At 44.5% G+C, this 24907-nt stretch overlaps 1 protein-coding gene across 1 annotated transcript in view; it reads left to right on the top strand.

The window, feature by feature from the left end:
* The window catches only part of Spen (spen family transcriptional repressor), an 80121-nt gene that overhangs the window by 9827 nt on the left and 45387 nt on the right, over positions 1 to 24907 (top strand). Inside the window, exons 2-3 of the mRNA XM_028880686.2 lie at positions 6122 to 6442; positions 10588 to 11064. Of these exons, the coding sequence (XP_028736519.1) occupies positions 6122 to 6442; positions 10588 to 11064 (798 nt within the window). The remainder of the gene's footprint in view (positions 1 to 6121; positions 6443 to 10587; positions 11065 to 24907) is intronic.

The raw sequence follows: 24907 nt of genomic DNA, 5'->3' as shown, positions 1-24907 counted from the left end.
GGGAAAAGTAGTTTGCTGAAATTTACCACACAGAGTACATACAGCTCTGACTTCAGAGAAACCCCAGTGCAACCTTAGTCCCGCCCCCAGACCCCCTCTTTTCTTTTCTTTTTTCTTTTTTTGTCCTTTCAGACAGGGTTTCTCTGTGTAGTTTTGGTGCCTGTCCTGGATCGCGATCTGTAGACCAGGCTGGCCTTGAACTCACAGAGATCCACCTGGCTCTGCCTCCCGATTAAAGGTGTGCACTACCACTGCCCGGCTCCTTCTTTTCTTTTAATAGTGTCTCATTCTGTAGTCAACAATAGTTTAGAATTCACTCTGAAGTTGAATATGAACTCTTTTTTTCTTTATAACCTGCCCCCCCTTTTGGAGACAGTGTCTTGCTTGCTGTGTAGCCCAGGCTGGCCAGAACTCAAGAGATCCACTTGCCTCTGCCTCTTGAGTGCTGGGATTAAAGGTGCAAATCACTGCACCAAGGAAGAGATACTACCTTTAAAGACCTGTTTGTTACTTCTGTGTATGTTTTCCTGCGTGTATGTACATGCACTGTGTGCATGCCTGATGCCCACAGAGGCCAAAAGAGGGCGTTGGATCCCCTGGAAATGGAATTAACAGATGGTTGTGAATCACCCCACACCATGTGGGGGCTGGGAACCGAACCCCGTCCTCTGGAAGAGCAGCAGGTGCTCTTAACTGCTGAGTTCCAGTGGACTTTTTCTTAACCTGGAGCAATTTTCTGTCTCAGTCTCCCTGAGTGCTTCTGGGATTACAGCTCTTTGGTTGTGATTTGTTTTTGAGTTAAGGTGGTACAGTATAGCTCTGGCTGACTTAGAACCTGCTGTGTAGAGCAGCTGCTCTCCCTCATAGAGATCCACCTGCTTCTGCCTCCCAAGTGCTAGGAATTAAAGGTGTGGCCACCATGCTCAACCATGACTTGCTTGCTCTCTTACCCAAGAAGCCGTCGCTCTAGCCCTTTTCAACTATTGTTTGGAAACAGATCTCAGATGTCTCATTTTATCCATTAGTGTTTCAGTACTTCCAAAATGTAAGACTATTTAAAGATACCACAGTACTATTATCATTATAATTATGCCAAAATGATTAATTCTTCCTTGTTTTCAAACACCAGTGACTGTTCGAAGCTGTAATGCCTAAAGCACCTTTTTTTCTTTAAAAAAATTGTTCTGCTGTAGTGCAGGTGCTGGAAGAGGCCAGAAGAGGGCATCAGATCCACGGGAGCTGGAGTTACAGGCAGCAGTTATGAGTCACCTGATGTGGGTGCTGAGGACTGAACTTGGGTCCTCTGGAAGAGGAACAAGTGCTTTTACCTGCCGAGCTACCTCACCAGCCCCATGTGAACAGGTTTTTCCCTCTCAAACCTAGAGTCTCATTTATAGGCAAGTGTTACATTGTCCAGCGATCTGGATTCCCCAGCCCTTGTGCGTCTCACCACTGTGGGTCTCCACAGGGACCGGCACTCGTGTGTGCATGCCCGCACACACACATAATTAAAGTTGGAATTGTTTTTGGTTTTTTGAGACAGGATTTCTCTGTGTAAAAGAGCCCTGGCTGTTCTGGAACTCTGTATAGACCAGACTGGCCTCAGAAATCCACCTGCCTCTGCCTCCTGAGTACTGAGATTAAAGGTGTGCGCTATCATTGCCCAGCTTGAAATGTTTTTTTTTTAAAGAGTTGATGTTCTAGAGATTTGATACATATGAGAACAAAACCAAGATTATTTGTTTCATGAAATTTGCAATTGCAGTTTCCTAATAGATGAAAAGAAGACCCTTCCTAGTCTAAAACCAATTCCTTAGTTCCACAAGAAACTCACCACACAGTTTCCAGAGCAACATTAACCAGGCAAAGCTGAAAACCATTCCACCCCAGCACCACAATAACAGCAGCGCAGCCGGAGGAGCCCCGCAGTGCTGGAGAGCTGGCTGAGCTGGCATGAGGCCCTCGTGCAGTCCCTAGTAACCACAGTTAAGTAACACCAGCACATTAAAAGCTAATGATTTCTCTCAACACCTCCCTCATCAGCTGGATGACCAACAGAAACGTATGGATAATTTTAACTCCACCTTTTGAAACTGTTCTTATAGGCAACAACAACAAACGTCCACATACTTTCTTTGCATAGTCCTCCCACTTCATACAACAACCTTCCCTGAGTCATTCTTGAAACAAGACAACAACTACACCCTGCTAAAGAAAATAACACAATCAAGTTTTCCATCTAATCCTGCTTTGCCTACAGCTAGAAGATCACATCTGAGGAGCTGGGAGTATAACTTGGTGACGGAGGCTTGCCTAGCATGCACAAGGTCCTGGGTTCAAATCCCAGCATACACATATACACAGAGTTTAAAAATCTCAGCATAGCCAGGCACAGTGGCTCCTGCCTCTAACTCTAGCACTCCAGAAGCTAAGGTAGGAGGAGGACAACACTGGAGGTTGAGCAGTGTACAGCAAGGCCCTATCTCAAAACAAACAACCAGATTCAGAGCATGATAAACACCTGATCCCAGCACCCGAAAGAGAGGCACAGGAAGGTCAGCCTCCCAAGTCCCCGGAGTGCCTGCCCGTGTGCACCCACTGGTACTGCGACACTTGACTTCTCCTTTGCAGGCCCGATTCTGCAGCTGGGGAAGAGGCTCTGGCTCAGAGCACTTGTTACTCTTGCAGAAAATCAGGTTTTGGTTCCCAGCTCTCACATGGTGGCTCACAATCATCTGTAACTCCAGTTCTAGGGGACATGATGCCCTCTTCTGACCTCCTCAGGCACCAGGTACACACAAACAAAACAAACAAGAAATCCCTAAAGCCAGCACCACAGGTAGGGTGGTGAGACAGGTCTAGCTTTCCTGGAAGTCGCTGTGGAGAACAGGCTGGCCTTGAACTTGTAGCGGTCTTCCTGCCTCTCTGCCTCTGGGTGTTGGCATTAAAAGTGTAAGCCAACCACACTGGGCTCCTGGCTCTAGAGAAAAAGCTAATACCTTGAGCTATCCCTGTCCTTGGAGTGATGGGAAAGGAAGGAGGGAACAGGATTTACAACTCTTTGTTGGTGTTATGTTCTCTTTCTGCCAAAGCAAACAAAAATCACTGGGCTGTAGTATAACCTTGGGGAAAGTGATTATAATGCAAAATCCTCACATCTAGGAAAGGACCCCCACCCCCACCCCACGACCCCCCCCCAAAAAAAGGGAAAAGACTAAATCAATCAATGCACCTGACAAGATTTAAAAAAGAAATTATTATATTTATTTAATTTATTCAATCTACTTGTGTATTGGGAAGCAGTTCAAGACAGGATTTCTCGCCTGGTCTTGGCTGTCCTGGAACTCACAGAGATCCGCCTGCCTCTGTCTCCCAAGTGCTGGGATTAAAGGCGTGCGCCACTACCACCTCCTCTCATGTTTTTATTTTAAATTATGTATATACAGTATGGGTATATGGGGGTATGTAATGCATGTGCAGGTGCCCATGAAAGCCAGAAGAAGGCATCAGATTCCCTGGAGCTGGAATCATAGGGAGTTTTCAGTAATCTGACACAGTTGTGGGAGCTGAGCTCCTGTCTTCTGCAAGAAGAGTGCATACTTTAAGCACTGGGCCATCTCTCCAGCCATGAACATCAGTTTTAAAGCCATGCACCACTGGACCAGCCCCAGTCTCTTCTCACAGTCTCAGGCTTCTCTTCTGCTCTGTTACTGAGTTCTCAAACGTATGATCTGAGGTCATTAATATACTGAAATTAGTTCTTCAGGGAATTTCTAAGGACTGTTAATGTTTACTGTAGACACTTTAGAATGTTGAAAGACTAAACCTTGAGGAAACCTGACAATATTTTGAGTAGTTTTTCATTCTGTCCTGAAAACTTAGATGATTAGTGAATTAGTCAGCCCTCTGGGTCTAGCCAATTATTGATGGAAAATGATGTGTGTTTCAAAAAAAAATTTCAGGCAGTGGTGGCACATGCCTTTAATAACAGCACTTGGGAGCTATATATAGGCAGGCAGAATCTCTGAGTTAAAAGTCAACCTGGTTTGCAGTGAGTTCCAGGACAGGCTCCAAAGCTACACAGAGAAACTCTGTCTACAAAAACAAAAAACAAAAACAAAAACAAACAAAACCCCACAAAACAAAACAAAAACCAAATAAAAAAACTAACCTCTGGGGGCAGAGAGATGATGGTTCAGTAGTTAAGAGCATTTGTTCTTGAAGGTACCTCAAGTTCAGTTTCCCAGCAACCATCAGTAACTCCAGTTTCGAGCCCCTCTTCTAACCTCTGAAGGCACCAGGCATACACATGGTGCATATATGTATATTCAGGCAAAACCACTCATACACACAAAGTCAATATAAAAGAAAAAATGACCTCTGGGTGAGGTGACACATGCCTTTAATTGCAGTACCCAGGAGGTAGAGGGTTGAGTCCTTTTAGTCACAGGCCAGATGGATAATTACAGTAAAATATCTAGATATCTATTCTGTCCTGTCCCCCTCCAGCAGGGTCTCCTGGAGCTTAGGTTGGTCTCAAACTTGCCATATAGTTAAGGGTGATCTCCTGATCCTCCTGCCTCTACCTCCCAAGTATTGGGATTACAGGATTGAGATTATAGGTATGTGCCCACCCCACAGGAAGTCTATTTTGTCAAAGCATTTTGTCCATTTAATTAAAAAGTGAGTTTAGCTATGCATGATGACACAGACCTTTAGTTCCAGCACTTGGGGAGGCAGAGGTAGGCAGATCTCTTGAGTTCAAGAACAGCTTAGTCTACACAGTGATTTCCAGGACAGCCAGAACTACACAGAAAAACCTTGACTCAAAAAAACCAAAACCAAACAAACAAAAGCTTGCGCCAGCTTTCTGATAGGCCTCATTAAAACACACAAAAGGCTGGGCATGTAGCTCAGTGGGTAAAGCGCACACACTCAGTTGGTAAAGTGCACCGCACAGTCGCGGTGGTGCACACTTGTGAGTCCAGCACCAGGTGCTGTGGAAGGGAGCAGGAGCACCTAAAGCCCAGCCATTCTCCAGTGAGTTTGAGGCCAACCTAGAGTTGAGCGCTGTCGTCCCGTGTGTCCCGTCGTCGTCGTCGTCGTCGTCGTCGTCGTCGTCATCATCATTGTCCCCCTGCCCCCCCCCCCCCCCCCCCCCCGTGCGCGCGTGCGCGCACGCACACACACACACACACACACACACACACACAAAGAAGGCATATTGTGTTGGGGTGGCTGAGTTAAAGGTTAAAGGTACTCAACAAGCCTGACAAAACCTGAGTGTGATCCTTGGAACCCACACAGTGAAAGGAGAAAAGCGAACTCTGGGGAAGCTGTCCTTTGACCTCCATCTGCCCACTGTATCACATGTATGCTACATGAATACATACATAAACAAAAGTGTTGTTTCATGGTGAAGTACCCAGACTATCATGAGTTCTAGAACCACCTTGTAGCCAGACCGGTGATAATTCTCAACCTTCTTGCCTGTATCTCTGGAGTGTCAGGACTGTAGTCACAGTGCCACCATATCCCACTTCAGTATTTTAAAACGACTTTGATTTTATTTTTGTTTAATAATCTTTGTTACAATGTTAAGTTTACTAAGTGTTCTTGAAAGATTAAGTGCAGTTTCAGTAAATACAAATGAGAGTAATAAAAATAATGATGTGCAAATATTTGTTTCAGAGAGTGTAAAACCTGTAAGTGCAAATGAGTTGTGTGTGTGTGTGTGTGTTTTAAATGAGAGCCATTTAAATAGCTATGTTGGGACCTGGGGAGATAATTCAATTCATAAAGTACTTGCTGTTCAAACACAAAGACTGGTGTGTGATCCCCAGCATCCTCACAAAAACTAGACACACCCCTGTAATCTCCTTCCTGGTTTCTCATCTAGCCATCAGACTTGATACCCTGTCTTAGAAAATGAGGAGGTGGAGCAAGACTCCTGACAGATCTCTGGCCTCCCCCCACAGTGAGCACATACAAACAGGTACCTCCAACAGAAAGCTACTTTGTAGTTTATGTTCCATACATGTATAATGTAAATTACCTTAAAAGGAAACGTTGTGGGAAGGTATTGTGTAGGTAAATAACTTTACTTCATTTTTCTCCCCAGATATGGCCGCGTGGAAAGTGTCAAAATTCTCCCCAAACGGGGGTCTGAAGGAGGTGTGGCTGCCTTTGTGGATTTTGTGGACATCAAAAGTGCACAGAAAGCTCACAACTCCGTCAACAAAATGGGAGATAGAGACCTACGCACGGATTATAATGAACCAGGCACTATTCCAAGTGCTGCTCGGGGATTGGATGATACAGTTTCCATAGCATCTCGTAGTAGAGAGGTTTCTGGGTTCAGAGGAAGTGGTGGAGGGCCTGCTTATGGCCCCCCACCATCACTTCATGCACGAGAAGGACGCTATGAACGGAGACTCGATGGGTAAGTTCCAAGGTTTCTGTAGGCAGGTATTTTGTATTTGATATGGTGAGAAACAGAAACTCAAATTTAGGGGCCCCAGATGGATTTAAAGTTTTGGGCATTCTCAATGTTTCCTATTTTGGGTTGGAAACGGAAGTGATTTCTGTCCCAGTGGCTGGTACCTCACGGAGTCGTAGAGGATATTTCCTGCAGCAGATTGGATATCTACTCCTGAGATGACGTGGTGGAAGAGTTCCTGCAGCAGCATCAATTCTGGAGTTACCTGGCTTCTAGAAGGAAGTATTCCTCCTTTTGGATGTTATCAAGGCCTTCCTTGGATATATCCTCACTACCAGATGGAGCTATTTGGCTGCTGGTCTTGTCTTCGGGCTATTTGGAATATTTCCGGAATATCAAAGCCTACAGATCCTTTACAAGCTGATAAGCACCTCTCGGTTTTCAGTATGTAAAGTCTACAAACACATTGGATTGTCACAAAATACCTAGCAGATTCTACCATTTGGATACTACAAACAATGCTTGAGTGTGGAAATGTGTACGTGGATGAGGAAAACAAAGGCATTGCTTGATTTCTCCCTTTTGGATATACTCAATTTCTGTGGAATATACTCAGTTTCTCGATGGAATGGGGAAACAGATGATGGACATTCATAAATGCTGGAATATAGCTGTGTCCTAACTGCTGGAATGTATGGGATGCTGTGATCTCAAGACTCCATTAGCCGAGGGAAGAGGATTACTGTCTCAGCCCGTTGAAGGAACTTTAGCTTTGAACACAACCCATCTGTTGTGGATACAGCAGTCACATGACTGGATGTCTACAAAAGGACCGTTGTCAGCAGCTTTGTCCCTCATCCATTGGAATTGTAGAGAAATTTCCTCGATGCCAGCTGCCTGATCGTATTTAGGGCTGCAGATTTTTATGAATGTGGATCAATTTATAATTGTCTACTATCTCAAGAAAGAAGTCTGGGGGTTTGAGAGTTACACTTTGTCTGGGACTACTTGCTTCCTGTGGAATTATTTTGTCTGGTCACTAAGATTTTTTTTTTTCTTGTGGTTCATCTAAATATCATTTGACACCCTTGCCCACTAAGAAGGTGGATTACCCCTGTAAGAGGGGCCAAAATTGGGGAAGTTATGTTCACAATTCTCTCCCTAGATTTAATTGGGATTATAGGTCGTGTTTCCACAGTTGGAAAAGGTTGGTATGTCCTGACCTGTGTATATTAGCCCCTGTCTAACCCAAGTCACACCCTTTCTTTCCCCACTAACTTTAGACGCATTTAGTACTAATAGATGAATCCAAGACTAGCAGTTAGATTTCAGCTCTGCTTCTCTCGTGCCTGCCTTTGTATCTTCCTAATGGATAAGAACTGCACATACTTATGAAGTCCCAGCTAGAACAGTTAACTGTCTAGAACTGTTGCCTGTTGCTTCTGTTACATCATTAATTATGCTTTTACCAATTAACATTGGTAGTGTGCAGAAAAGACCTGTTATGCTGTTTTCTTATAAATCTCAAGGGAGCCTTCTTGTTAGACATTGAAATATTTCAATTTCAGAATTATAGCTAATGAAAAAGAAAAATAGTGTCATTTAATACACTTAAGAAGGAAATGTATTACTGATCCCTTCTCCCTTTGCCAGCTTAGTTTTTCCATAATGGCAGCAAAAGAAACAAAAAAAGCCTATTGGAGTCCAGGGAGATGGCTCAGTCGGTAAGATGCTTTCCATGCAACCACAAAGACCTGAGTTCAGATCCCTAGCACCCAGTGACATCCTGGCACAGTGATGTGTTGCTGTCAGTCCCACTGGGGAGCTGGAGACAGGGCAGCTGCTGGTGCTTATTGGCCAGCCAGCTTAGCTCAGTTGGTTAGCTCCAAGTTCAGTGAGAGAGAGACCCTGTCTCCAAAAATAAGGTGTAGATTGAGAGTGGTGACATATGCCTTTATCCCAGTACTGGCTCCAAGTTCAGTGAGAGAGAGAGACCCTGTCTCCAAAAATAAGGTGTAGATTGAGAGTGGTGACATATGCCTTTATCCCAGTACTGGAGGCAGAGGCAGGTGAGTGTCTGTGAGTTCTGGGCCAGCCTGGTCTATACAGTGAGCTCTAGATCAGCCAAGGCTACAAAATGAGAATGTGAATAAGGTATGAAGTGGTCAAGGAAGACAGCTGGTGTGTCCTCCACATGGCCTTGGATATGTGCAGAAGCACATGTGTGCACAGACATGTGCACACAGCCTGGGGTAGTAGGGTTGGTACTGAGTGAGATGGTGAATGAGAATGAATACTGAGGGAGATGCTGGGACTCTAGGAGGGTATTGAGACAGTGATGTTAATTCCAACAGCGGTGAATCTAGCCTTGTTGCAGAGAGTCTAATTCTTTATCTCTCACGAGTCTTTATTTCTTTTGGTAGAAGATTGATAGAGGGTGAGGTTGCAGAGAAGTAACTCCAGTGACTTGGTGCCTGTAGAAGTAGAGAACTTAGAATTTCTTAAGAGTAGGGCTTTTCCTTGTTTGGTTGGTTTTGTTGTTTATTTATTTATTTATTTTTTATTTTTTTTGAGACAAGGGTCTCACTGGCCTCAGGGTCACAGAGTCTTACCCATCTCTGCCTCTGTAAAGGGTATGGACTGCCATGCTGGGCGCCCGGCGTCTCAGGTCCTGCGCGTGCACTGTCCTCTATGCAGTAAGGTCTGAGCCCTTGGGCTGGTGAACATCCACACCCTAACTGAAAATGTTCAGGGAACTGAGGATGTAGCCTAGTGGTAGAACACTTGTCCCCACACGTGCAAGGCTCTGGATTGGATCTCAGCACTGCAAAACAAAAGCCAGCGTTAAGTCACATTGTGGCTGATGGCTGCTCCCCAGGAGCTCTTGGTCACCAGCATTCCCAGTTTCATCTCAGGCCCCTTGAATGCAGTCAAAGCCAGGAGAACCTACTTCCCCCAGTCATTGAGCACATAGAGAAGGAAATTGAATCCCGGAATGAGCACTTAAATTATGTAGCACTTGAGCACAAGGAGATAAAACAGCTTTCACATTCTTAGGTCAAGTTATGCAGACTATATTACGCATCATCCCAGTATTTTGATATCTAATTATTTGGGCAATTTATATAGCTTAGTAATTTATTCAGAGTACCCAAGCATCAAAAATTAATGAGGCCTGATAGTGGTGGCATATGCCTTATAGCCCTAATTCTTAGGGAGAGTGAAGCAGGAGGATTGAAAGTTCATGTCTAGCCTGGGCTAGGAAGACCCGGTCTGCAAGGGAAGAAAAGTGCAAGAGTAAGAAAATGTTGCATTTGAACGTTTTGATTTGTTTGGCAATCCTGCTGCAAACGTGGCCTGTCACAGGCTTCAGTGTCTTCTCCGTTGCCGTAAGCAGATGTGCTCTGACATAACGGCAAGTCAATAAAAGTCTAGTAGATGTTTTATTCAGAGGAAACTGTAATACACTTTAACATTAAGCTGGGCCTGGTGGGTGCGTTCCTTTAATCCCAGCATTTAGGGGTAGAGGCAGGCAGATCTCTGAGTTTGAGGCCAACCTACTTTACATAGTTCTAGGTCAGCCAGGGTTACATAGTGAGACCCTGTCTAAAAAAAGAAAAGCGAACCCCAGATAAGCAGATGCAATGACAAACTTTCCCACCAAAATCAGAGTGGAAACTGGGCATTGTGCATTGTGGTGCATGCCTCCAATCCTGGCACTTAGGAGGTGGGTACAGGATCAGAAGTTTAAGGTCTTCCTTATCTACATAGGGAGTGTGAGGTTAGCCTAAGCTATGAGACTGTTCAAAAAAAAAAAAAAAAAAAAGATGAAAAATGTTGGTGTTCACAACACATACGCACACACCCTTCCCCTTTGATACAAGTTGGAAAATCTCCCATAAAAGGATCATCTGACGTGCAGAACTCTACTGAGGAAGGCCCAGCATAGAAGTAAAAAGAAACGACGCTCACTAGTGAAGTTTTGGAGTCAAGTAAAATGTTGAGCTTGTCAGTGTTTTGCTTACTAAGGTCCATGCCGTTCAGAGAGGGACGAGGTGCAGAGACAGCTCTGAAGTGAATGTTTGCATGACTTGCTTTCAGTTTTGCTTGCTCCTTTCTGATTCGGTATTTTCCCCTCCTAAATGCAGGGCTTCAGATAACAGGGAGCGTGCTTATGAACATAGTGCCTATGGACACCATGACCGGGGGACGGGAGCGTTTGATCGGACAAGACATTACGATCAGGATTACTATAGAGACCCTCGGGAGCGGACTTTGCAACATGGGCTCTATTACACTTCTCGGAGTCGAAGTCCAAACCGCTTTGACGCTCATGACCCCCGATACGAACCTAGGGCTCGGGAGCAGTTTACACTGCCCAGTGTGGTACACAGGGATATCTACAGGGACGACATCACCCGGGAGGTACGAGGCAGAAGGCCAGAGCGCAGTTACCAGCACAGCAGGAGTCGCTCACCACATTCGTCCCAGTCTAGAAACCAGTCCCCGCAGAGGCTGGCTAGCCAAGCGTCCAGACCCACCAGGTCCCCCAGCGGCAGCGGCTCTAGAAGTAGATCCTCCAGCAGTGAGTCGATCAGCAGCAGCACCACCACCAGCACGGACAGGTAGGTTCAGCCATCCATCTACTCCACACGCTCCTCATGTGCTCTCAGGTGCCTGGGGGTCAATAGTCATGGTTTTGATCATAGCACTTTGGTGGGGGTGGAGCCTGTCTTCAGAGACAGGGTTTCTGTGTAGTCCCGGCTGACTTGGAACTTGGCTCTATAGACCAGGCTGGCCTCAGATTCAGAGATCTTCCTGCCAAGTGCTGGGACTAAAGGTGTGCTCCAGCAGTATTTTATTGTAAAGAAAATAATCTTGGATTATATGTTTAGCAAGTAACATGCAGACTTCGAATTAACCAGAATCTGATGGTTTGCTGATGCTGTTTTATCCCTTATATGTTTAATGTTAAAATTAAATTGCTAAAAAGGAAGAGAAGTAGTGACGGAAACCTGGTGAGGCAGATTTTGTGACAAATGGATCTCTGAGGTTTGTCCTTCTCTCCCTCCTTCACTCCCTCCTCCTTTCCTTTCCTTTTGCTTTTTTGAGACAGGATTTCTCTGTGTAACAGCCCTGGCTGTCCTGGAACTCACTTTGTAGACCAGGCTGTCTTGAACTCTCAGAGATCCACCTGCCTCTGCCTCCCGAGTGCTGGGATTGAAGGTGTGCCCACCATGCCTGTTTTATTTTTATTTCTTAAGTGTGTGGAGTCAACTTATTGGGTCGAACATCTCTAAAAGCTGTTTGGTGAAATGTGTTGGTGGAATACATTGTTTATTGTCATCGAGTAAACTAACTTTAACCATATTTTAACACCACAGTGTGCTTTACCAAATTTATAAATACTTTCTTTCCCCTAGTGTTAACTGTTTTGTTCTTCAAGGCTGAGATAATGAATGGATTTATTGGGATTTTTTTTTTTTGATATCAAGGAGTTTTATGTTAAAGATGAGCAATAATAAATTGAAGGTCATTTTAACAAGGATATTTAGAGGTCAGGCTGTGAGGGTTTTGAAGTTATAGAGTTCAGCAGATGGTACATTCTTTAGGTAACATTGGATAGTTTTCTTGTGATTTCTAGGCCTCAGCTCTCTCACTGTGTATATGAACCTTACTTTAGAAGTAGATATGGTGGCACCTGCCTGTAATGACTCCTCATGTGGAGGAGGCTAAGGCAAAAGAGTCCTTACCTTGCCTACAGACTAAGACCCTGTTTGAATCTGCCACTCCTCACAGCTAAACAACCCCAGATTCCCAGAAAACAAGTAAGACTTGTTATTGTGAGTATTAAGATGAAAAGGGCATGTAATGTGTTGACTGCCACCTCAGAATAAAAATATAAATACTCCCATACTAGCCAGCAGCCATTCCAGCTTCACGATGCTCACAGGCTTGAGCATTCCCTCTTCCTGTTATTTAGACTGTTAACCAGGTGCCCTACATAAGTTTAGGTGGTATATGTTATAAACCTAGAGGACACAGCTTCTTTGACCTGATTAGAAAGTTCATATCTGGGCTGGGGAGAAGGCTCAGCTGTTAAGAGTACTGGCTGCTCTTTCAAAGGACCCAGGTTCAATTCCCAGCACCCACATGGTAGCTCACACTATCTGTAACTCCTGTTCCAGGGGATCCAACACCCTCATACATGCAGGAAAAAACACCAATGAATATTTAAAAAAAAAAAAAAAACTGCAGATTTTTCTTTCAATATTATGGGCTTAGATTTAAGAGAAGCAAATAGCCACATGATTGAATAGCTCTCTTAGGCTTCCTAATTGCCTAATTCACAACAATGAAGTGGAAATTTTAGTCTCCTTTTCCTTATCTAGCTATGTTTCTCTTTTTCTTTCTGTCTCTGTCTCTGTCTCTGTCTCTCTCTCTCTTTTGGGTTTTTCGAGACAGGGTTTCTCTGTGTAGCTTTGCACCTTTCCTGGATCTCACTCTGTAGACCAGGCTAGCCTCGATCTCACAAAGATCCACCTGGCTCTGCCTCCTGAGTTCTGGGATTAAAGGCGTGCGCCACCACTGCCCAGCTTCTGCTATGGCTTGCTATTAGCTCTGACCCCCAGGCAACTTTATTAACATACAAATAAAATCACATTTCAGTACCATTAAAATATCACCAGATAGCTTTGCTCTAAATATTTGGGAAATTGCCATATTTGAGTGAAGCAGGTGTTTTAACTTTTGGGAAGTCAGAGAAGTTAGATTGTTGTTTAGACCAGTGGTTGATGAAGTTAATACTATGAACTGATTATAAAATCTCATTGTTTCTTTCTCCTGCCTAGAGTTGTTTTTTTTATCATTTCTCTAAAATCTGCCATTAAAGGAAGCCCACAGCGTTTCACTGGGTTAGAGCTTTCCTGAAAGTGTGTGCAGACGCTGATGTTGGTGTCAGGAAAGTCTTTGATGGGCAGCTTTCCACTGAGTGCTGTGGTTACAGTCTGACTGGGACTGAAAACTTCAACACAGAAGTGATCGAATCCTGCTCATGGAGCTAATCTTTGCTCACACAGGGGTTTATGTTTGCTTGTTTGTTTTTTTCTCCTTCCTTCCTTCCTTCCTTCCTTCCTTCCTTCCTTCCTTCCTTCCTTCCTTCCTTCCTTCCTTCCTTCCTTCCTTCCTTCTTACCTTACCTTACCTTACCTTACCTTACCTTACCTTACCTTACCTTACCTACCTTACCTTACCTTACCTTACCTTACCTTACCTTACCTTACCTACCTACCTACCTACCTACCTACCTACCTACCTACCTATAAGGTTTCTCTGTGCAACAGTCCTGGTTGTCCTGGAACTCATGTTGTAGACCAGGTAGACCAGGCTGGGCAAGAACTCACAGACATCTGCGTACCTTTGCCTCCTGAGCGCTGGGATTAAAGGCGTGCGCCACCACTGCCCAGTCCTGCTCACAGTTTTTAAAATCTGTGTTCTAATTATCTGAACTTGAAGAAGGGCAAGATGTACCTGGAAACGACCTAAGGACTAAATCTCAGGGAGAAAGTGGGTGAGCGAGAAGATACCAGGGATGATTGTGGCAGGTGACTGTGTCTAGGTTACATAGAGGATGTGTGCTGGAGGTCCATTGGAAGGCCATGTCCGACCAGCTGAACAGTTTAATTTGTCTTGCTCACACAGGATTTTTTATGTGTAAAATTTAGAAGTTTAGGGCTAATTTTGTTCCTTGTACTTTGTACTGATAAGCCATATCATAGCAAGGAGGCCAGGGATTCAAGTTTGCTACTTGAGGACAGCTCCCCGAGGGTTTGGGGAAGGGTCATTGATAATTCTTACTCTGTTTCCTCCCCCCTTCCCCCTGGGGGGGGGTGTCTCATCCTAGGCTGGCTTCAGACCCATTGTGTAATGGAGGATGATCTTCCTGTTTTCTCTCTTTCTTTCTTTCTTTCTTTCTTTCTTTCTTTCTTTCTTTCTTTCTTTCTTTCTTTCTTTCTCTCTCTCTCTCTCTCTCTCTCTCTCTCTCTCTCTCTCTCTTTCTTTCTTTTTTTTGACAGGCTTTCTCTGTGTAGCTTTGCGCCTTTCCTGGAACTCACTCTGTAGCCCAGGCTGGCCTCAAACTCACAGAAATCCCCTGCCTCTGCCTCCTGAGTGCTGGGATTAAAGGCATGTGCCACCACCATCCGGCGATCTCCCTATTTTCTACCTCCTCCATGTTGGGAGTACAAGTGTATGATGCGTGTCCTGTTCTATAGGCTTCTCAGGTTGAGCCCGGGCTTGCCATATGCCAGGCAAGCCTGCTGCCAGCCTGATTCTGCTGTTAAAGTGTTTGTTTCCTCCTTTTAAGGGGTTCTGATACATTTCTTGGGTTATTGGTTTCTTTTCATATATAGTAATACAGAACACACACACACACACACACACACACACACAATTTTCCTTTTCCTGAGAAGAAGAGGGAACACAAGATCATGTTCACAATTCCCAGCCACATTTTCTTTTTTTTTTCCCCCCAAGACAGGGTTTCTTTGTGTAGCCTTGGCTGTTCTAGAACCAGCTCTATAGTTCGACCAGGCCGGCCTCCAACTCAGAGATCCACCTGCTTCTGCCTTCCCAGTGCCACCACTTCCTGAACAGTTCCCTTGATTGAGGGCAAGCAAGAGGGTTCCAAAGGAGACATGCCCTACAGCAGTGTTTTCTGGACCTGCGTATTTCAACCTTAACATGTGTTGCTTTTAGTTCCTTACCTGAGCCTCACATATTAGCTTGTGGAGTCCCTTCGACTATTAGCAGTGTGACAGCCACTTTGCACTGACAGTTTGCTATCTACGTGGAGAACAGAAGGAGAGTTATTTGACTCTTAAGAGGCAGCATTGGTTGGGCTGTGAAGGATTATGTAGAAGTTAAGAAAAGAAGAAAGACATTTTAATTTAGACAGAGGACTTTGAGGGCAGAGGAATGATCTAAATGTTTTGAGACCAGCAGATAATTTGTGTGTGTGTGTGTGTGTGTGTGTGTGTGTGTGTGTGTGTGTGTGTAACAAGGGCTCTCTACATAGTGCTGGCTGTCCTGAAACCTTACTATGTAGCCTAGACTGGTGTCAAACTCAGAGATTCACCTGCCTCTGCATCCTGAGTGCTGGCTAAGACCAGCAGATAATTTAAAAATGGCTTAAGCATGTTAACAATTCAGGATTTTATCCTTTTACAATGAAAATTTTTAGGTTTATTTCACGTGTATTAGTGTTTTACCTGCATGTGTATATGCGTACCACATGTGCCTGGCTTTCACAGAGATCAGAAGATGGTGTTGGACCACTGTCTGGGTGCTGGGAAGTGAACCCAGGTCCTCTGCAAGAGCCAGTAAGTGCTGTTAAGCATGGACCCATCGCTCCAGCCCCCGGGGTTTGGTTTGTTCTTTATGCAGAGACAGACTTAAAGGTGTTTGAAGAGCTAGCTTATGAGATGTGTGCTTTGGAAAGGCACCTGCTGGACTCACGCGGTGGAGTGCTTGCCTGGCATGCATAGGGGGGAGGGCTTTGTTCTCTAACACATGCGCGCGCTCCCCACCCACAAATTTACCTCCCTCCTCCCCAGAAAACCAACTAGCCAACCCAACCAACCCCATCAAAACCATGGAGGTTAACTTAGAATAGATAATGGTTAGTCCCTCAGAGAAGGAAAGCTTGGGCTGTGAGAACCCCTGACTGAGGATGATGGGGACACAGCGTATTTATTAAAGAGTCAAATTGTGCTGACTCATGAAAACCAGGATGAACTGGTAATGTCTGAGTCAGTGGTATACCACCATGGCTCTCCACCAAGAACAGGACTGGGAGCATTTCCCCAGAATGAGCTAAAAACCCTAAACCCACAGGATTCTTAGTTAACATGAAGGGAAAAGCAGAACCAATGGAGATAGGTGGGAACTTTGGTCATGTGATTGTGAATGAAATTAGGTTCTGTGGTATTGAGAAGGGTCTCCTAGTCTTGTGTTCCTTTATCAGATGTTTTCTTTTCCTCTATAATTAAATCATATGAAAAGAGTAATATTTTGAAATGTTATACAAATTTAGACTATTTCATTTCTTTTGGGAGGAAATGGCTCTTTCAGTTCAGGCCTGGTGCACACATTTATCATTTCAGCAGGAGGATCAGAAGTTGAAGATCCTCCTCAGCTGCATAATGAATTTTCAGGCCAGCTTGGGATACATGAACCCTGGTCTGTAAAATAAATAGAATACACGTGTATCCCTTGAATTCAAGCACTGGAGAGGCAACGAGAGGCAGGCAGATCTGTGTGAGTTCAAGGCCAGCGTGATCTGCAGAGTAGGTTCCATGCCAGCAAGGCTACATAGTGAGACCCTGTCTCAAAAACACCTTCCAAAAAATGAAAAACCAAACCCACGAACAGACAAAATAAAACAAAAAGCCCCCCTCCCTCTCCACATTGGGTGATTTTTAAATGTAATAGTCAGAAAAGCTACTTAGAGGTGTTTCAAATTAACATTGTGTATTGATTGACACACTGTAACTTGTCCACACCATAGTTTGTCTTGTCACCTTGGCTGACTGGGAGGCCAACCTTTGACCCGCTGTGATTGACCCAGCTTTAGTGACAGACTCTAGCAGACAGCCCACCTGAAGGGAGTGAGCGAGCGAGCGAGCGATTAGTGACTGTGGTTGGTTGCGCAGTCTTCCTGGATGAGGCATTTACTGTTTCTCATAGCTTGTCACAACGTTTAGCTGTTGAGCAATAGGCCCTGTATAAACTCCCATGTGCCGCCCTGTGCTGCTGGAGGTACCTTTCTTTGTCATAGCTACCATTTAATGGGTCACTTTTTATACTCCCCCCTTTTTTTTGAGACAGCGGTTTTCTTTGTAGCCCCTCTTGTCTTGGAAGCTCTGTAGACCAGGCTGGCCCTGAACTAAGATTCTCCTACCTCTGCCTCCTGAGTGCTGGGATCAAAGGTGTGCATCACCACCTCCAGCCATTTTTCCTTTAATAGAACACTTCACATATTTGTTTTAAGGTGTGTGTGTGTGTGTGTGTGTGTGTGTGTGTGTGTGTGTGTGTGTGGTGTGCACACAGTTTGTGTGGAGGTTGGAGGACAGCTTGCAGGGGTGTAGATTGTGTCCCGTTTGGAGACCAGTTCCTTTTAACCCTGTTAGCCATCTGCTGTCTTGGAAAAATGTTTGTTTATTTCTAGGGATATTTGTTTTTTTGTTAGTTTGTTTGCTTGTTTGGTTTTTTTGTTTGTTTTGTTTAGTTGGTTGTTTGGTTTTTCTTTTTTTTCGAGACAGGGTTTCTCTGTGAAACAGTACTGGCTGTCCTGGAATTCTCTCTGTAGACCAGGCTGGTCTTGAACTCACAGCGATCCACCTGCCTGTGCCTCCTGAGTGCTGGGACTAAAGGTGTGCACCCCACCCCCCACCCCTCAACCCCAGCTTCTAGGGATGTTTGTAAATGTATTTATTTTAAATAAAATTTTTGAGTTAATTACATTAAAAATTGTCTATGAGTGGATATGGTCTTGTATAATGTAATTCTAGAACTTGGGAGGTGGAGGATCAGGAGTTCAAGGCCATCCTCAGTTACATGAGACCCTGTCTAAAATGAAAATCATAGTTGTCTACAATGTCCCTAAGCTTTCCCATAATGGTAGATAATTTGGAATTTTATCTTACCCAAATGTGCAGTGAAATGTAAAGAAAAATTAAAATCTTGAATAAATTTTGAATTCCCCTCTGCACATTTTGCTGTTGGAGATCAAATGAAGACCTTGCTCTACCCTGAGATATACTTATGGCTTCTGAATGTTTTGACACTAGACATAAAAAGGTTACAAAAAAAGGACCCTTTTAATTAAAAAAAGTTAGCATAATGTAATCCTAGTGCGTTGCAGGCCGGGGCGGCAGCTTAAGTTCAAGGGCAGCCTGGCCTGCACAGTGAGGCACTCACTGTCCCTGTGAGATAAGCTCTTGCTCCCTGTGAAGGTTCTGTGTATGCATCTGAATAGTCTGGGTAGATCAGAGGTAGCTTTGGAGAAGAAGTTTCAGCGTTACAAGGAACTCTTGCACTTCACCAATTGAAGTGTGCAGACAGTTTTCCCTCCAGTTCAAATAGAAAGGCTTTCACAACTGCAGTCACCTTGCAGGGTTGGAAAGTGTGAGGGAACCCTGGGCTTGGTAACGTGGCCTGTGTCGGTTGACACCCGCGTTCAGCTGTTGTAAGTGTGGTTTCAGGTGTTAATTAGAATGAATGCTTTGTAGAATCTTACCTTGTGTGTGTGTGCGTGGCAGTACATTCCTGTCACGATGAGCATGCCTGTCCTTGCCGGTCCATCTTTAAGGCAGGGTCTCTTGTTCCCTACTGCTCCTGTCAAGCTAGCTTGCCTTAGAAAGTGGTGGTTCCTTGTGTTTGCACCCCACGGCTCTTAGGGATTCCAGATGCAGGCCCCCATTGGCAATGTATGGTTCTAGGGATGGAAACTAAAGTCCTCAAGTTGTTCAGCAAGCGTGTCACCTGCCGAGGAGCCATCTCCCTGACCCTTGTTTTGTTTGTTTGGGAGAGGCTCTTGCAGCTCCCTACCTCTTTTGTTTAGGATTTCCATGGATACATACTGCTATAATTTGGGTGAGTTCTCATTTTATTACCTGCTTATGCACTTTGCTATGATAATATATTATCTACTAGAAACTACCACAAATGTGAGTAACTTTCATACATATATTACGTCAAAGTTTCTTGCTGGGTGTGGTGTTGCACACCTTTAGTCCCAGCATGCTGGAATCAGAGGCAGGCCAGCCTATTCTACATAGTAAGACCCTATATCAAAAAAAAAAAAAAAAAAAAAAAAGAAAAGAAAAAAAGAAAAAAAATCAAGATAAATTGCTTAAATTGAGAAATCATTATTATTATTTTTTTCTGTTTGAGTGGTATGGAGAAAGATGCCTGTGGAACAGACCATTAAAAACAGACTCTTGCACAGATGGTGGTGGCACATGTCTTTAATCCAAGCACTTGGGAGGCACAGGATCTCTGTGAGTTCAAGGCCAGCCTGGTCTACAGAGCAAGTTCCAGAACAGCCAGGACTATTACAGAGAAACTCCTGTCTCAAAAAACAAACAAAAACCAGGCTCTTGGCAGTTGCAAAAAAGAAATATATACATGTGAATTTGTGGAAGTTAGCCATTAGGTTTATATTGCTTTTTTGGAATAACAAATGAAACATATATATTTGGGGCATTAAGCAACAGATGCCAAAGATTAAAGATGTAGGATTTGGGGGGAGTGGGGGTGATGCTGGGTGTGGAACCCAGGGCCTTTCACGTGCTCTCTCACTAAGCTCTATCCCGTAACCAGTATATACTCTTTAGGAGGGCTGCTGCTTCATTTGTCTTGTGGCCCTTGTTTTCACCTAAAATGCAAACATTTGCACTCTCGTTTAAGCCTAAGTAACATGCCTTATCCAAGGGTTCAAAAGTAGTGTCATCTGAGCTGTAGTTGGTATAAGACTTTAATCTCGGCATTCGAGAGGCACAGGCAGGGGGATCTCTGAGTTTGAGGCCAGCCTGGTCTACACATTGAGTTCCCGAACAGTCAGGGCTACACAGAGACACTCTGTCTCATTAAACCCCTAACCCCACCCCCCAGAAAAAAAGTGTCAAAGAAATTCTGCCATGAGCAAAACCTGTAATCTTTACTGTGGGCCTTTCTAGCTTGTAATTTCCAGGTGTTGTCTGTGATGGAGTCCAGTGAGAGTCAGCTAATGGTGTTAGGCACCAGTTACTCTGCCTCCTTGAAGCATGGTGTCCAGATTTTTCTGGAAGTTACATTAGAACGGGTAGTCAGTGGCCAGAGCTGAGGGACAGTCAGTCTTTGTGTCCTAAAACGCCTCCCAGACCTTTTGTTTACTTCCCAAGAGAATGTTTGCGCATTTCTCTGCTTCATGTAGTTCAGGGCTGTTGAAAGATAAGGAAAGAACACCGAGTTTTCTGCAGTCTCCTCGGTGGCAGCCTGTAGAGGTCACTGCAGAGCCCTGTTTTGCAAATGTTCCTTTTTTGGTCGCTGCATGCTTGGCTTTGTTGTTCCTTGATGCCACACAACCTTGTGTCTGAAGGGTGTGAGCACAGCCGGCTGCGGGGCGGGGCGGGGCTAAGTGTGGACCGGAAAAGCGTCCGCTCACTGATGGTTCTGGTGGGCCTGCCTGCTTCTGACTGTGGGGAGCAGGTCCGTTTCCTAGCTGGTTTCCCAGAAACACTGTATGTATTTTAGTTAACACTTAAAAAAAAGGGTGCCTTCTGGTGGTGCCAGGGCTGGAAGAATAGGTCTTGCATTTTGGGAACAGTGATGGGCTGACCGCGTTGGCCCTGCTGCTGGAGAAAAGAACCCAGTGTCGGGCTGAGTTTTGTTTGGGAAGATAGGAACTGTGGGTTTGTGCTTTGAGCCAGCCTGAACTGGAATTATCCGGTTTGAGCTGGCTGTTTGCCACTTCCTGGAGGCTTCCTTGTTTTGCCAGCATTTGCCTTGTTTGTGGTGTCCCTGGGCTCAGGGGCAGAGGCTGCTGCAGGCCTGGTGACATGGGTGTGGCGTGGGTGTGCTGGGGGGGGGGGCAGGGGTCCAGCAAGCCTGTGGCTGTTGTCACCTGCAGTTCTCCCTTCTGCCCCTCACCTCTGCTGTGGCCGCTGTCCTGAGGCCCAAGAATGAGGGGCTGTCCCGCCCTGTGGCTGCCATGCTGCACCACCACGTGCTCCAGGAGCTGGAACTGTTCTTAGCTCAAGTCAGGTCTTTCGTTCTTTTCCCTTGGCTTGCTTTTGGTTTGTTGGGTTGAATGGAATTTAAAATAAGTTGGGGTAAATCTGTGCTTTGATATTATATGGGTTTTCATTTTGATGTAAACTTTTTTTTACCTCCCCAAGGCAGGGTCTCACTGTGTAGCCCTGGCTGTCCTGGAGTTTACTGTGTAGACCAGACTGGCTGGCCTAGAACTCAGAGAGATGCACTGGCCTCTGTCTCCCTAGTGGGGGATTAAAGGTGCAACCATGTCCAGGTCACAAGAAACCTAGGTTGGCCTCCACTTTCGGGAGGATGACCTAGAAAATCTGACCCTAGTCTCTCCACCTGCTGAGTGGTGGGCTCTCGGTGTGAGAAGTCTGGTTCTCACCGTTTGATTTAGTAATTTCTCGAAACTTTGATTTTTAGTGATGGGAATCGGAAGCTAAGATTTATGCTTCTGAGCAGGATTCTACCACAGAGCTGTAGCTCTAGCGCCCCCTCCCTCCTTTTTTTTGAGATAGAATTTCACTGTATGTTCCAGACCTGCCTGAACTCTCTCTCTCTCTCTCTCTCTCTCTCTCTCTCTCTCTCTCTCTCTCTCTCTCTCTCTCTCGTTTGTTTGGAGGCTAGAGGGGTCATCAGACTCCTTGGAGCAGGAGTTAGTGTTGTTTGCAGAATGCCTGGCTTGTCACATCCGTCCTGGGGTCTGAACACTGGTCCTCAAGCTAGGGGCGCTAACCTCAGAGCGCCTCCCTATCCCCCTGGCCTCACTTCTGTGCCACCACACCTGGCTAAACATTTATTTTTGATATGGAAAAGAATGTTAACGTAACAAAGAAAAAAGAAAAAGCAAGCTGGGCGGTGGTGGTGCACGCCTTTAATCCCAGCACTCGGGAGGCAGAGGCAGGCGGATCTCTGTGAGTTCGAGGCCAGCCTGGTCTACAGAGTGAGATCCAGCAAAACTACACGGAGAAACCCTGTCTTGAAAAACCAAACAAACAAAAGAATGTTAATGTGAAGATTATTTTAAAGTGATGACTGATATCTTCAGTAGAGGTTTTTACTGTGTGTCTGTGGACATAGAGTGGAGTTATGCTGGAATTAGAGGGAGATTGAGAAGATACCTGTGTTGCTCCAGAACATGATTCATAGACTCAAAACCGAGGGCATTCGGTGGCTCTTCCTTATCTTCAGCAAGGACAGCCACGTTTGCTGTGCTGTGCCACAGTTCTTGCTGGCATTTTGCACTGTAGCTTTGTGTCTATGGGTTGTAACAGGAATTTCTAAATGGTCGTATTAAATAAAAAACTCGGGAGCTAGGTAGAGTGAATTCTGAAAGGTCAAAGAAGCAGAACAAGCCACAGCTAACCTCACCTTAACAACTCCTCATCGGATCCTGTTTCCACGAGTCCTCATCCGAATGGATCTCAGCTGAACTGCTGCTAAAAATCTCAAAGCTTAAAAGCCTCTAGTTCCTGGTTTTCACGCCTTATATACCTTTCTACTTCCTACCATCACTTCCTGGAATTAAAGGTGTGTATCACCACGCCTGACTGTTTCCAGTGTGGCCTTGAACTCACAGAGATCAGCTAGGATTAAAGGCTGTGCTACCACTGCCTAATCTCTAGGTTTAATATAGCGACTGCTCAGTTCTCTGACCCCCAGCTATGTTTATTGGGGTGCACGATATATCAACCACATTTCCCCCCTTATTTTGGTTAAAATTTAAAAAAGTTATAACGCATGTAAGAAAAATTATATACAATACATAGTCAAGAATTACATTAACAGGGCTGGAGAGATGGCTCAGCGGTTAAGAGCACTGGCTGTTCTTGCAGAGGTCCTGAGTTCAATTCCCAGCAACCACATGGTGGCTCCCAACCATCTGTAATGAGATCTGGTGCCCTCTTCTGGCATGCAGGGATACATGTAAACAGAACACTGTATACATAATAAATAAATAAATTAATTAAAAAAAAAAGAATTACATTAACAATGTCCATTAAACTTGACAGATTCTGACAAAAGAACTCCATTATATATATACACATTAACATTAATGTTCAGTCCATTAGCATTTGACAAATTCAGACAAAAATTTCATTACTTATCCTATTTAAAACAAGTAGTTCCTTTTAGTTCATTCATTTATTTATTTGGTTTTTTGATTTTTCAAGACAGGGTTTCTCTGTGTAGCTTTACGCCTTTCCTGGAACTCACTCTGTAGTCCAGGCTGGCCTCGAACTCACAGAAATCTGCCTGCCTCTGCCTCCCAAGTGCTGGGATTAAAGGCAAGCGCCACCACCGCCCGGCCGGCAAGTAGTTCCTTTTTAAAAGTAGATTCAATAAGCTACCTTTTATCTTATCATATCCATATTCTCTCTTTTTTCTTTTCTGAGTAGATTCAAAAGTCTACCATTTATCTTATCATTTCTATATCTTCCCTTTTTTCTTTTCAGAGTAGGTTCAATAATTTACCCTTTTATTCTATTATTTCTTTTTTTCAGAGTAGATTCAATAATTTACATGTTATCTATATCCTCTTTTTTCCTTTTTTTAAAACAAGAACCCTGAATCTAATACCTTTTTTTCAGCCCCCCCCCACTGTTAACAATTAACTTGTAACCAATCATTGTAAACAATGACAATATCCATAACTCAAATGACCCAAAACTACCCACCCCACCTTGTGGGAATGTGGGCATTGTTTTCTTAAAATTACTTCCTGCTTTCTGTGGGCAAAGACACCTGTAGAGAATCCTGAAAAGAAAATTTTTGGGTTAATTGTCAAGTCCTGGGAGAGTTAGCTGTCCAGTCTCTGCAGAATGGGAAAGTGTAGGGCTTGTCTCCAGTCCATGCTCGAGTAGTCTGTGAATCATCTCAGCTAGCAATCTCAAAATTGTTCTGAGCAGTTTGTAGTCCAAAGCTGATCTCTGGGTGATGTTTGTTAGCTTAATGGCTTTATCATAGTCCATGTGTGTAGCTGAAGTTTTCTCCAGTCCTGCCTGGCCCATGGTCAGGACAAATCTCTCACCCGCCAGTCCCGCAGCCGCTTAGACCCAACTGAGTAAACACATAGAGACTTATATTACTTATAAACTATATGGCCGTGGCAGGCTTCTAGCTATCTAGTTCTTACATCTTAAATTAACCCATTTCTATAAATCTATACCTTGCCACGTGGCTCGTGGTTTACCAGTATCTTACATGTTGGTACTCATGGCGGCGACTGGCAGCATCTCCTCACTCAGCCTTCCTGTTCCCAGAATTCTCTTCTCTGCTTGTCCTGCCTATACTTCCTGCCTGGCTACTGGCCAATCAACATTTTATTTATACCGAGTGATATCCATAACACATGTGGAATGTCATTGTGGGATCCCATCACCTGTTTGGAAGACTTCAAAGTCTCTGTTAGGTGTGGTCATGGTCCACTGCAGAAAAATTTTTTTCTGATACCTCCTCTGAGGTTTGGAGCAGTCACAGTCTGATAAATGTCTGCCTCTCAGAACCATGAACATTCTTCCCTAGAAGAGAATATCTTCACAGCAACTTCTCCCCATTACTTGCCTCACCAAACTTGAAAATGACCTTTGCTGATGCTTTCTTGTAACAAACATAATGGTCCTGGCAATTGTTTTCTGAACAAGCAGCAGTAATCCCTTCATCCCTGGT

Source organism: Peromyscus leucopus, chromosome 2, assembly GCF_004664715.2.
Source record: "Peromyscus leucopus breed LL Stock chromosome 2, UCI_PerLeu_2.1, whole genome shotgun sequence".
NCBI classification, from domain to species: Eukaryota; Metazoa; Chordata; class Mammalia; order Rodentia; family Cricetidae; genus Peromyscus; species Peromyscus leucopus.
This window is presented reverse-complemented; position numbering and strand designations above follow the sequence as displayed.